Consider the following 14667-nt stretch of genomic DNA (forward strand, 5'->3'; position numbering starts at 1 on the left):
TTAGATCAAATCACAAAAATCAAAATCATATTCTATAAGTTTTTCCAAAATTCACTGTTCATCTCATCCAAAATTGAGTCCAATCACATTTTCGATTCGTGGATTCATTGTTTAAGCCCATTTTGATGAATTGTTTTGATTTAGCCCAATTTGACTTGATAGTTACTGTTCACGATCCGTTCACTGTGTTCAAACTGATTATTCGATTACATCCCATTTCCGTCAAATGATTTCTATATCGTATTCATTTATCATCGATCAAAGTCAAACCTAAAGTCAAAATAGATGAAAATTAGACTGAAATCAGATTTCGAACTCGTAATTGATCTGGATTTTGTCTTGGAATGATGTGTGGTGGTTTCGACTTTGATATCTTAATCTGCTCTTGATTTCGATTTTGAAATTGAATGATTTGATGGTGAGATTCCACAGAAAAATGTTCGAATCAATGGATTTGATGAGAAACAATACTCAATCGAATGTTCAAGGTTCGCTTGGAGTCAAAACTGAAATGCAAAGGATAGCGATTCGAAGGATTGTGGGTGTGTAGTCGACATTAGGAATTGAGATGGAATTGAAGCGTGTTTTGTTCAGTCGATTGATGTTTGCATCCATGGTATGGATAGTCGATGATTTCGTGAGTTGCTAGTTCCGATTAAAGCCTGATTGATTTTGATTCCAATGGTCGACTTTGGTTTGATGTTGACGAACTGGATGAGTCGATTGATGATTTCAAAGGCTGATGAATTGGAATTGGTTTGAAAGTTGACTTTTTGGAGTCAAAGTTAGATCGATTGATTTTGGTATATTGCATCAGGTTATTCAAATTTGTCTATGAAAGTTTCAAAATCTGGAGATGTCGATGGTCACCTATTGAATTTTGGATTTGATATTGATGGGAATTTGATTTTTGATCAGGAAGGCTGATAACGAAGGCTTCGTTATACTGTGTTGGAATCGAATAGTTTGGAGTCGAGTATTTGATTTCAAAGGGTCAATAGTCGAAGATTTTTGTTTGATCGCCAAGGACGAAATTTTTTGCCTTATTGTCGAAAATTTGAGCATCGATGTTAGAGTAACGAAGTTTTGAGTTACTGGATTCACGAATTTGTGGAATGAAGATCGAAAGTTTTTGGTGTCGACTGCTTGGCTGGAACTAACGAAAGTTTGTAATTTTCGACATTTCAAGCAAAAAGTTTCGTTAAAATGGAGGTGTGGATTTGGTGATTGAAAATTTTTCATTAAAAATGGTGCTGTGAAAGTTTCTTGCCTGGGAAACGAATTGGGGGAAGAAAGCATAAAGGTTTCGAAAATGATCCCTAGTGTTTCGACAGTTTGACACTTTTGCCTATGGTCAAAATTTGGACATTTTTGGACAAAAGGCAGAATTTTCGAAAAGGGTCCTTGAAGTTTCAAAAGTTTGGCTGTTTATACCCACTTTCGAAAATAGCTTCATAAAGCTGAGAAATTGCAGAATTTTCATTTATGGTCCCTGCAGTTTGTGCGAATTTACACTTTCTACCCAATTTCGCAAATGGGGGAGAGTTTCACATATTTGGCTGTTTTTGGCGCAACGGGTCCCTGTAGAATTCAGAAAGTGACATTTTTTACCCGGATTTATGAAAATCTTGCAACTTTCACCCAAAAAAGTCAAAAATTTTCACAAATTGGAATTTTTTTGAGGCTTTTTCGTGATTGTTTTTCCGTGCAAGATTTTTGGTGATTCATTTTTGGTACACATCAAGGGGGAGTATTGTGAAGTTTATTCCTCGGGCGCTTCTCACTCTTAATGGGTTTTATAATCATTTTTTGATTATAAAAAGGGGGAGAATGATGGGTATTCGAAGCGACTTTTTCGGGTATTCTTTGCGGATTTGAAGACCGGTGTTATTTCGAGGGGGAGTTTGGTCTTGATAGCGCGAGATCGTTGGATATTGAAGCCGGACATCCAATCCTAACTTTGAGGGGGAGAATGTTAGGGTGCAAAGTCACTCTTGGATGTATTTGTGCTTTACTCCTTTGTATGTGTAAATGAGTTGTTTTTCCTATAAATAGGAAGTGAGTGACACTCATATTTAGTGATGATCATTTTGGAGTGTTAGACTAGAGAGAAATTTGTACAAACCCTTTTTTATATCCTTTCTAGATCTAATATGAGCTTACACAGATTTATTTACTCCTTGTGTTCTTGAGTTTGGATGATGATTCACTAGATCTTTTCTAATTCCGCACATGCCATCATAATCAACACCACAAGAGCCACAGTGTTTGCTGAGCTTGTTTCTAGTGTGACATTTTATTTATGTTGTGTTGTGATGTTGTTGGTTCCTGTTGATGCTGATTGCTATGTTTTCAAGGTAGTTGCGCTCATTGTTGTTAGGGAAAATGACCTTTGAGGGTAATAAAGTGTTCAACACGTATTCATTTGGTCCCTTATCTTTTTTTTGTCTTTATGATACCATCGAACTTAATATTCATGCTCACCAAAACCCTCGCGACCGGTTGTTGTAGGTTACTGCTTATGTGGATATTACGTGGCATTATGTGGTATACACTTGGCTTATTAAATGCAAGTCATACAATATTAAGTTGCAGTACTGCATCATTCTTGCCCTAGATCGACATGGATGCTTCTTCTTCTTCTTCTATCTCTTGCAAACGAAATGCTGAATTTCAACCTAAAAACCCTTGTTATTGTGGGTTACCATCTCGTGTATGAACTTCATGAACTAAAGACAATCCATGAAAAAAATTCAGATTGTGCCCTAACTACATGGTAAATCAAATGCTTTCACTTTTCATTTAATCTTCTTTCTTTAACCAATTTGTTATTTTTTTCAAAAATGAAGGACCAAAATACAAGTTCTGGGAATGGTTGGAGCCCGAAACCCCTGAAAATGAAGTCAGTTATGGGAAGGACCAAAAAGAACTGTGCAATTTAACCCTCAAAGTTTCTACATTGGAAAACGAGATCAGCATATGTAAGATGAAGAGGAAATAAGAAAATTTGGTTGTTAGACAAGAGTTTGAAAAATTCAAATGGAAGCTGTTTACTCATAAAGTTCTGATGATTGTGTTGTTTCTGTTGTTTGTGTTTAAGAAGTAATTAGTGAAGTTGTATTCAAAGACTAAATTTAACACTTAATGTTGTATTTTGTTTGATGTATTAAGACTAAATCTTTTTGATTAATGATAGTTTGATGTTTTGAGTGGTTTCAAAGAAATATTAATGTGTTTAACAGGTTAGTGAATTGGACATGATGCAGGGGTAAAATGGTCCAGATTAAGTTTGGCAGCAATCAATTGTTAATGTCTTAATGTGATCCAAGGGTAAAATGGTCCAGATTAACCACAACAACAACATCAAACATTTCTTAATGTATTAAGACTAAATCTTTTTGATTAATGATAGATATAAGACTAAACATTTCTTAATGTATTAAGACTAAATCTTTTTGAAACAATCCATGGGTAAATAACCAAACACCAAAGCATATAGATAAAAGACAAACTTGTAAGATTCCATTAACATGTGCACCATTACAAAAGTTGTGCCCACGTTTGTCCTAATATGTCAAAAGATGTGTCATGTGCCATGACTAAAAGTTTTCCCAATTACATAATTAAAAGACTAAAAGTTTGTCTTCCCAAAAATATTAAAACATAAAATCATTCCAACACCATTGGGTGGTGATCAGTGCTTCCTTCTTTCTTCAAAACCTTCCTCCTCAACCCTATCTTGGTAATTCTTTCTGAATATTTTTGTATCCTCTTCCTAGTTGCAACAGGTTGAGTAGGGACATCATTAACATGATCATCTACGTGAACATCAACATGTAGAGCTGGATCATCTACTTGAATGTCATCAACATGTGGAGCTGGATCATCTAATGGATCTATTTGAACCGGTTCCACTTGAAGTGGATCTACTTGAACTGGTTCCAGAGTACCTGTTATACAAAGGTGTAGTTAATGAGTTGGATGTTTCAATATAATTACATTGTTTTAATAGCATACCTTTCTCTTTTTTACATTTTTTAGCTTTCTTGTTTTTCGGCCTTGAAGTGGATGCTACATCTTCTGGTCTTGTAGGACATGTTGATCTATTGTGGACCCTTTCTCTACAAATAATGCATCTCATAACTGCACCTGCTTTTGAGATAGTATGCCTTGTTTTCCCCTTGACTTCCCTCTCAGGTTGATCCCTTTTCCTTTTAAGGGTTGGCCTTCCTAGTAACCTTCTTTTTTGGGGAGGCAATGGCTTAATGTAGGGAACTTCAGGCCACATGGAACTACCATTAAGTGGATTAATGGTATGGTTGTAACAAGTCAAGAACATGGCTGTATAGAACCATGGTGCAACATAATCCTCTGCATTCCTGTTGAGGTATGAAATGGCTGCCACTGCATGTACACATGGGATACTTGATACTTGCCAAGATCTACATCCACATGTGTTGTTGGTAAGTTCCACAGCATATCCATCATTTCCAAGCCGAACCTCATATTTTTGTATCCCACAAGGTATAACTCCCCAAAATCTGTCCACAAAAATACCAAGTTCTATTAATCTAATAGATGAGATAATAATACTTATAAAATAGAAGTTATATCATACCTTTGCTGTTTCTTTAACTTTGATATCTTTAATCTTATAGATGGGAATATATTTAAATTACCCCAACTTTGTCCCTCTAGCAACATTTTATACATCCTCTCCATTGCATAAATCTGAATCTCTTCCAACATGGTGAGGAGTGGTCTCTTCCTAGGAAGATCAATAACAGAGTTGAAACTTTCTGATATGCCATTCTCATAAGCATCACAAGCCCTTTCCACTTCAAAGAATGCCCTTCACCAACTTTTAGGATCCCTTTCCATGAGCTGTTCATAAGCCAAAGGGTCAATTTTTTTATGGGATTCATTTCTGCCTCAAATTTAGGTTGAGTAGTACTAGCAGCAGCTGCCCAAAACAACTTCCTATATTTTTCACCTTTGAATCTTTTCTTGAAGTTAGCATAGATGTGCCTAGCACATTGTCTATGCTCTGCTGCTGGAACCCTTTCTTTGACAGCATCTACCAATCCCTAAAACAAACATGAAATAGACGACATAACAAAAACATGTACTCAAACAAAACATAACAGAAAATATACCTTGTGTTGGTCTGATATGAGGGTCAATCCATGACCAATTCCCATTTCAATGTCACCCAGTAAGAGGTTAAGAAACCACTTCCATGTTTCCTTATTTTCAACTGCTACCACAACCCATGCAATAGGGAAGATGTGGTTGTTTGCATCCCTACCCATAGCTGCTAACAGTTGGCCTCTACATATACCCTTTAAAAAACAACCATCTACCCCTATTACCCTCCTACATGCTGCAATCCAACCATCCTTCACACCCTTAAAACAAACATACATTTTAGAAAAGTAAGTGGTGGAATCAGGCATGACATTCACATCTATCTTTACTGTTGAACCATGATTTTTCCTCATTATTTCTTCTCCATAACTCCATACTTTACCATAATGTTCTATCAAACTACCCTCTATCTCATCCAAAGCATATCTCCTAGCATTTCTACATTGAGTCACACTAAGAATCAAGTTAAACTTTGTACTCACTTTGGCTTTCATTTTCCTTATGCTCATTTTAGGGTTCTTCAAAAGTTGATTCTTAAAATGTTTTCCAATCCAATTATATGTTACAATGGAACCAAGTTTGAAGACTCTTGAACAATTATGGTCATTAACTAAGGACTTAATCTGGAAAGACCTTTCACTACTCATCCACGAAGCCCGCAGTCTAAAAGGACAAGAGGGGTTCTTGTTATCTTTACAACATCTCACTAATAACCTCTGACTATCATTATTCTCATAATAAAGATTGTACCCATTCTTCACTGCATAGTTAGTCATACAAATTTTTAATTACATAGGGTTAGAGAATCTCATACCTAGAATTGGCACCATTTTGTCCCATTTCTGGTTCTCAGTATGGACATGGTACACTGGTTTCTTCCCCATTGTTGGTTTCAACCTCATCGGTTTCAACCTCATCATTTATATCCTTACAAATACCTGACATCTGGTGTAAGAATTCATCACCAATAGTCTTGTCAAGAGAAGGAATGTAATCATCTGCTTCATGCTCATATGGAATATCATCAGAAAGTTGTGAATCGTTATCATCATCTGGGTCTTGCTCAGAATAATGCCCTTCACCATCTTCTAGTACTTCCATATTAGCCCAATCAAGTACAGGTTCATTTTCGTGGTCTATATACATATTTATTCTTAGACCAGCTTCATTACTATAACCCGTTTCAATAAACTCAAAGTAGTCAGCATCATTCCCAATTATCCTAATACCCTCTGCCAATGGTTCATTTCTAGTGCAGTAATATACATTATCGCAACTGCTTTCAATCAACTTTACAATGAACAACTTAAACTCTTTGAGATCCATTACACCAAAATCGACATCACAGATTGAAACAACAACAGCGTTCAAGTACACTAATGGTTTTGGTGCGAATAAACCATTATAATGTACATAAACTGTCAAATACTTACGTTGTTTGGAATCGGAGGCCATGTTCTTCACTATAACACCCGCATTCACCAGTTCTCTTCAATTTCGTAACCGTAATCTTCGATTGAACCCTAACTGTAAGGAGAAAAGGGGGTGAAAGAGAAACGTGTATGCAATGTGTTCTAAGTCCACGTAATACGACATGTCATCTCTAATTAAATGTTTTAAAATAAGGAAACCGGCAAAACATGTGATAACCGTCCGCGAGGGTTTTGGTGAGCAGGAATATTAAGTTCAATGGTATAATAAAGACAAAAAAAGATAAGAGACCAAATGAATACATGTCGAACACTTTATTACCCTCAAATGTCGTTTTCCCTTGTTGTTATGGTGCTATCTAGATTGCGGTTTTAAAGTCACTTCACTGTTTCAAAGAATTTTTTGCTCCTCAGTTGTTATTTCTAAGTTGGTTGTTAATTTTACGAAAACCATAGTTATTTTTTAAATTTTAAATGGAAAGATTATTTCCTTAAATCTTTTACAAAGTTATCACGATTAGTATTATAATTAAATAGTATGTAAAAGTTGAAACGCATTTTGATTGACATTTATAAAACCTACTATTTTTTTAATTTTGAATGGAAAGATTATTTCCTTAAATCTTTTACAAAGTTATCACGGTTAGTATTCTAATTAAATATGTAAAAGTTGAAAAGCATTTTTATTGACATTTATAATTAAACCTACTAGCTTAGCCATGAGCGTCGTTCCCAGACCCATTCGCCTCGCCTATTACGATGAGATGAAAGGGAGGCTTTGTATGGATAGAGAAGTTGTTTCGATCCTTCAGCTTCTTAAAGGACCCATTGGAGTGGTTTCAGTTTGTGGTACAGCTCGGGAAGGCAAGAGTTTCATCTCGAATCAGGTACTTTTTTCTTTTTCGTCATGGGATATGCTTTTGTGTTTGTAGTTTATATATGTTGTAATAAGAAATACCTTATGCAAGTTTTTTTATTATGTAGTAGTATTTTGTTTGCAATTTTGAGATAAAGGGTTTTTGAGTTGTTACCAAGAAATTAAATGAATAATTGTATTGTTCTGCTTGAAGCTAGGGTTTTAGGATGGACTGTAGACTCATTATTCTGAAATACATAATATAAACCAATTATTTGAATTTCTTCTGCCTTAGTATTGAAAAGAGCATTAACATAAGCTAGCTTCAAAATTCGGTACAAGTCACAAAGTTTATGGTTATAGAATTATGTGAATTCATACCACCTTCATTTCTTAATATCAATTAATATTTATATATCATGTGGTACATATCCAATGGAAACAAACAAAAACAATCTACAAACTAGCTAACTACTCCTTAAGACTAGGATGCTTTAAAGACCAAGTATACCTACGTGCAATTCTAATGAGCTAGTCAAACACCATTTATTTAAACTAAATAAATCAAACAAATACTAACCATTAACCCATACCCATATCCATATCCTAAATCAAGATTACCCAACATTTTCACCCCCATAATCTTGATAATCTTGATCTTGCTTCTCTTGCTATCCGAATCATTGTGATTCAATCTTACTACTTGCTTTAAGAACACAAAGTTCTTATATATACTGCTCTTGCTAAACTTTCGAGTTCCAAAAGCTTTCTTGCATCTTGCTATAATCGTTCTTGATTGCTACTTGCTACAAACCCAGAACTTTTTACTTGTTATAGTCTGCTACTTGCTACAAACCTCTTGCTTGCTATCTTGTTTTTCTTTTCTTGATACTTGTCTTTCTTTTCTTGCTACTTGTTTCTTTTCTTCTTTCTTCTTGCTACTTGCTTTATTGCTAATGATTTTTGCTAACATACAATAAAGATTCTGCTGCTGCATCTTTCTTCTGATCAACAACCTCCTTGCTATCTTTCTCTTGACCTGATTACAAAGAGTTGTAATCAGACCTCTCTTTCTTGCTATGAAATAGGTATGAACCTGGGTGCTCTTCCTCACGAGCCACAACTAGTTTTGATCCCCTTCCATACGTCTTCTCCTGTGATATTCTTTCCACCGATCATTCTTGCTAAAATCTCTTTCGGTCTTGCTGTCGTCCTTCGAATTTTGTTGCTTACTTCTTACCTGCTAACAAACAACAAACTTTTGTTGCTTATCTTTCATTCACAAACAACAAACTTTTGCTGCTTATATTTCATTCTTGCTTTCTTTCTTTCTTCTTTCTCCTTTTGATTGCTGCCAATAAACCTTCTTTCTATTGCCGACCTTCTGCTGCTCTTGTTGCCCTGCAACCAAAGGCTCCTCCCTCCGAAATTCGACTCTCAAACCAGCTCTCTTCAACCTGCTCTGATACCAAATGTTGGAAATCAGGCCCTCTCTACTGCTATAAGTCTGCACACAAACGAAATAGAGAGATAGAGAAATATAAGAAGGAAAAAGTATCTGCAAAAGTTACTCTTATTATTCCTTATGCTATCACTTAAAGGCTATATATAAGCCTTCCATACATCACATGGGAGCTACAAAAGAAAACAATTAAACTACTATTCTTTCCTAAAAACCTGGTAAGTGGAGAAGACTCGGTCATAGCTTTTACCATATCCTTTTATTCAAAATAAACATGCATAATAAACCTACATGACCCATGAACCAAATGAAATTGACCCATCTAGATTACCCAATTACCATATCCTCTCACTAATACTACTACCCCCACTTGGTAGGTTTTAGATTGTATGTATGGTTCTCCTTTTCTCATCTACTTCCCTAAAACCCTGAACAATGAGCAACTGATAGGTTCGAAAATCAATCAAAGCTAGGCACTGCTTCACACTTGTGCGACCTATGTTTCTGGAGGAAGATCGAATATCAGTAAGTAATCTCTTTCATGAACAAGAGAAGAATTTTTTACATATCATGTTTCTTGAAAAGAAGATTGAGCTTTATTTATTTTAAACCGAGTAGATGCATGGATCGCTTGAGGCCGGAGTTCAAAAAAGGAATAGACGAGGTAAGGAGTTTTGTTTTCGAGAAAGTTAAGCACAAGAAGATAGGAACAACAGTAATGACCGGTTCAAATCACTCGGTACATTCTTGATGCTTTCAACAATGGAAAAATGCCTACGATATGCGAGGTTAGTTCCTTAAGCAATTAGTTTACCCTCAACGATGACATTTTTTATGATCAACTATGTTGATATATATGATGCTTCAACACTTAACAGCTAATTGCATTCATGTTTCCTGTATTTGGTTTTGAACATATTAATGTCTCAAGTTCTAATTAACTTTTTACATCTTTAAGAATCTAGAAAAAACCAAGCGCCGAAAGGCATTGAAATCTGCTACCACTGCTACTGTAGTTGGCAGTTCTCCAAAACCTTGATTTTTTAACTTTTTATTTTATTGTGTGATCGCTTGCTATATAATAATTCACTTTTCAAATGTTTTTAGGCTGCAAATACAAGGCAAAGGAAAAGGAGCATGGAACAAAGGACGTCGAGTAGGATGTGCAAGAGACTGTTGTAGGGGCTGGTTCCCAATGAAGAAAACACGAAAGTAGATAATAGTTTTTGATAGCATAACTTAAAGTTGCACACAAAATTGTTGATTCCTCAACCATCTCTGCTAAGAAAATAGTAGGTTTTGACTGTGTAACTAAAGGTTGTTGATACAGATAACTATCAGGCTATCATTCAATCTTTTACTCGATCTCAATGGATATCAGTAATAACTTGATAAGCTCACACTCATGCAATCCAACCCAAACTGTAATATGACTCAAAGAACGATGGAATAGTGGTCAACTGGTATGATATTCATAGAAATGAAAGATAAATCTCACTTTCGAGAGGTGAGAGCTCTCCAAGTTTGCATAAGCAATTACAATTTCAACATACCCCCAAAAAGATACCACCACTAGCTATTAATACTAATAAAAGGATAAAAGACTTCCATGCTAAGGACGTTAAACATTCCCACTCCACTATCAGTGTTTCCCATACAACAGCTGCTGGAAAACAGTAAAAGACTAAACTACCCCTGGTTTGCCCATTGCTGATACTTGGGTTGATTCTGCCCCAATGGGCTGTTATTATTGGGCCTCTTCTTCTTCTTACGAGTGTAGACCTGCATGACTGGGGGCCTATCAACACCGGTAACCCAAACTTGAACCTTGTCCTCAAGGTTAAACTCGCGAAATTGCACGTTAACTTTAGCAAAGTCTTCCCAGGTTGCTTCCATCTCACTTAGTCCCTCCCATTGAATCAGGACCTCCAAATCCTCAGCTCCTCCGTTTTTCTTGGCCCTTACCCCACGCAGCTCCTCCGGTCGTACCATAAGTTCTAGTTCTCCGTTGAGCTGTGGTGGGAGTTCTACCGGGGATGTAGGAACCCCGAAAGCAGCCTTGAGCTGTGACACATGAAAAGTGGGGTATATTTCTGAAGTAAGGGGTAACTCTAGCTTATATGCGACCTTTCCAATCCTTTTCAAAATCCGAAAAGGTCCATAGTAGCGGGGTGATAATTTTTCGGACTTTCTTTGAGCTAAACTTTTCTGCCTATAGGGTCGCAACTTCAGATATACCAAATCCGCCCAAGCGAGCCACTTCGCCCATTGTTTTGGTTGGCTGGAACAGAAGCATCGAAGGTAGGTTTCTAAACATCGATTAACTACTTCAGATTTCCCATCCGATTGTGGGTGATAGGTTGTGCTCCGTTTCAGATCCACTCCGTGAAGTTTGAAAAGTTCTCTCCAAAATTGACTCAAAAATATCTTATCCATGTCGCTGATAATTGACAAGGGCATCTCATGTAGCTTCACCACTTTAGTCATGAATTTGTTTGCCACAGTAGTTGCAGAAAAAGGATGTTTCAATGGTACGAAGTGACTGTATTTGCTGAGACGATCTACTACCACCCAAATTGTGTCCCACCCTCCAGATTTTGGTAGGCCTTCCACAAAATCCATAGTGATTTCATCCCAAACTTGATTCGGAATCGGAATTGGTTGAAGCAGCTTGACCGGAGAGGAAGTTAAAGTTTTGTGCTGTTGACAAATCGTGCATTTCTTGACATACTCAACAATGGTTTCTCGCATCCCTACCCAAAAGACTTCTGATGCTGCCCGTTGATGGGTTTTCTTGACCCCGAAATGACCTCCAATGGGGGAATCATGAAAAATAGCAATGAGTTCCGGAATCCAAGGGGAGTTAGGCGGAATTACCAGCCTCCCTTTGTACAACAGGTTACCAAAGAAGATCGTAAACCCCTTATGCGAGTTGGGGTCTGTTTCCAAGTCTTGTTTCACCCGCTGCACGAACGTGTCCTGATCCAGCTCCTGTTTTAACTTGTCCCAACCTTCCCAGTGTGTCATACTTACGGTGTTACAATCGATAGTTGAGCTCCTCCGCGACAAGGCATCGGCGACTCGGTTGCTAGCTCCCGTCCTATATTGTCTATCGAAGTCAAACCCCATCAATTTGGTTACCCACTTCTGATAATCATTTCCTACCATGCGTTACTCTAAGATGTATTTCAGGCTCTTATGGTCTGTTCTAACCACAAACTTACGTCCCAGAAGGTAGGGCCTCTATTTGAGCACATACTTCACAATTGATATAAGCTCCTTCTCATAAATAGACTTCTCCCTGGATCTAGCTCCCAGGGTGAAGCTGTAATAAGCCACCAGTCTATTGTTCTGTGACAGGACTGCCCCCAATCCAAACCCGGAGGCATCCGTCTCAACCACAAACGTTTGTTGGAAGTCCAACATGGCTAACACGGGAATAGTTGACATTGCTTGTTTCAGCTTCAGAAAGGCTTGTTCGGCCTCCCTTCCCCACCCGAAGCGGTCTTTTTTGAGCTGTTCAGTGAGGGGAATGGCAATTTGAGCATAATTACGGACGAATTTCTTGTAGTACCCCGTGATACCTAGGAACCCCCTTAATTCTTTAATGTTACGGGGAGTGGGCCAGTCCAACATGGCATTAATCTTAGACTCTTCAGTTGATACCTCTTCATTCGAGATCACGTGACCCAAGTATGAAAGTTTTGGCCTCCCAAACTCACATTTCTTGTAATTTAGATACATCTGGTGATCCTCCAATTTCCCTAGGGTTGTTGCTAAATGTTGCAGATGAAGATCATCATTTTGACTTTAGACTAGGATGTCGTCAAAAAAGACGACTATAACTTGCGCAAATAGGGTCGAATCATTCATCAAGTATTGAAAGGTCGCAGGGGCATTAGTGAGGCCAAAGGGCATTACTTTGAACTCGTAATGCCCATCGTGAGTCCTAAAAGCAGTTTTGTGCACGTCGGAGGTCTTGACCCGAATTTGATGGTACCCAGAGCGGTGATCCAATTTGCTGAAAACATTCGCCCACCCATGGAGCTCGTCTAGCAGCTCATCTATCACCGGTATCGGAAATTTGTCGGGTACGGTGGCTCGGTTCAAAGCTCGGTAGTCTACACAAAACCTCCAAGACCCATCCTTCTTTTTAACCAATATCACAGGACTCGAATAAGGGCTGGTGCTGGTTTGAATTACTCCGACTTTGAGCATTTCATGTATCATTCTTTCAATTTCATTTTTTTGTAAGTAAGGGTATTGATAAGGTCTCACGCTGATCGGTAGGGTCCCTTCTTTCAACTCAATTTGATGTTCAATTGACCTCTCCGGAGGGAGTCCCGTCGGCTCGTGAACAGGTTCTGGAAGCGGTCAAGTATTCCCTTTAAAAAGGTGGGTACAGGAGGGCTCAACGTGGTTTCCCTCTCAACATTACTCAATTCAATCAATACCCCTGGTTCGTTCCTCCTTAGTTCCCTCTCCAACGCCTTTAAGGAGATTAGGGATTTACCGAGAGACCGATCCCCCTTCAAGCAAACCGACTGTTGGGTTTTGAGCATTCTAACACTCCTAAGGTGTGCATGCAACCCTAAATACCTTGGATCTATGTTTTCTTTATTATACATGCAAACTTGAACTTTCCAAGGTATTACCCTAACTAGCATACAAAAGATTGATACTTGGGTAATAAAACAAGTTAGATAACATACCTTTTTCCTTGTAGTTGGAAGCCTTGGACCTTTAAGAACTTAGTGCCCTAAGTGTTTCACCTCAAATGGAATCACACAACACCACCAAAAACTGGAATAACTTGAGAGAAGAACACTTGCTTCACAAATCGGCTAGCCCTCACTTCTTGTCCCTTAAAAAGGTGCCATTTCATGAACTACGAGGCTTCTTATATAGTGTGCACATTAGGGTTACACTATGTAACTCATGACTTTCCACATCCCTCATGATCCATGGGTTTTAACCTCCATGGAGTATCCATAGGTCACCACATGGGTTTAGCCCAACATGAAGAACTATGGATCATAAGCCCACTTTATAAGAATGAATGATTTACCAAATCAATCCCCATTTATTTAATTAGTCTCTTTTGATCACAAAATTAATTCCATACTAATTCTTGATCAATACTAATTAAATAATATGATTTCATATTAATATATTAGAACTTATAATATATTAATAAATCATAAATATCCTCTTCTCACAAAAGTCTATCCAAATTGTTCCGATGCCATGCAACCCAAATGGACCATGCTACTCTCGGGTCAAGTACATACCAATAATAGTTATGGACTTAGACACTAATCCAACAGTTTCCCACTTGGATAAGTCTAATACCTATCATTACAAGCATGACTCCAACCCGACTAGCAATCGTAGCTCTTAAAAGTCGATGTCAAACTCTAACCTAGTCATGACGCGTCCATTAGATAAGAGATCATATATTCCTCTATTCTAGATATCATATGGACTGAGACATGGATTATAATCATTCTCTCTGTCCATCTGTTGTTTCTCGATTTCCGATTTATGACGACTGACTAATTGAACAAATCAAATCAGTCCAGGCCTGATGTCATCACTAAATCATCGAGGGGCCCACAGATATCGCTTTTATCCACATGGGTAAAAGGAACGGATAAACTTAGACCCAAATGCTCGCTTGTACTTACTCATCAAATTACACACAACAATATGTTTTATAACATCCAAGTTACTGGTGCATTTACATATGTCAATGTGCAACCGACTCGCAA

At 37.6% G+C, this 14667-nt stretch overlaps 1 protein-coding gene and 1 pseudogene across 1 annotated transcript; both read right to left on the reverse strand.

Annotated features, from left to right (window-relative positions):
* Positions 1 to 3669: 3669 nt before the first annotated feature.
* LOC145164320 (uncharacterized) lies at positions 3670 to 5642 on the reverse strand. The gene is made up of 5 exons (XM_079083050.1): positions 5157 to 5642; positions 4994 to 5087; positions 4619 to 4838; positions 4018 to 4541; positions 3670 to 3950 (listed from the first exon to the last, which is right to left on the reverse strand). The coding sequence occupies exons 1-5, from the start codon at positions 5640 to 5642 to the stop codon at positions 3670 to 3672; spliced, it is 1605 nt and encodes a 534-aa protein (XP_078939176.1).
* A 6497-nt stretch (positions 5643 to 12139) lies between these two features.
* On the reverse strand, positions 12140 to 12640 carry LOC145164322 (putative mitochondrial protein AtMg00860 pseudogene; annotated as a pseudogene).
* Between the last annotated feature and the right edge of the window lie 2027 nt (positions 12641 to 14667).

Source organism: Lactuca virosa, chromosome 3 (genome assembly GCF_052849685.1).
Source record: "Lactuca virosa cultivar CGN04683 chromosome 3, Lactuca_virosa_CGN04683_v6, whole genome shotgun sequence".
NCBI classification, from domain to species: domain Eukaryota; kingdom Viridiplantae; phylum Streptophyta; class Magnoliopsida; order Asterales; family Asteraceae; genus Lactuca; species Lactuca virosa.

Bases quoted from the DNA above. Each gene is read 5' to 3' on its own strand.
- LOC145164320 (XM_079083050.1), bottom strand. From the start codon at position 5,642: ATGAAAGCCAAAGTGAGTACAAAGTTTAACTTGATTCTTAGTGTGACT. The intron at 4,839-4,993 runs GTGAAAAATATA...CATTCTTTGAAG, and splicing joins CTTCAAGAAAAGATTCAAAG to TGGAAAGGGCTTGTGATGCT. The intron at 3,951-4,017 runs GTATGCTATTAA...TTTGTATAACAG, and splicing joins AAAATGTAAAAAAGAGAAAG to GTACTCTGGAACCAGTTCAA.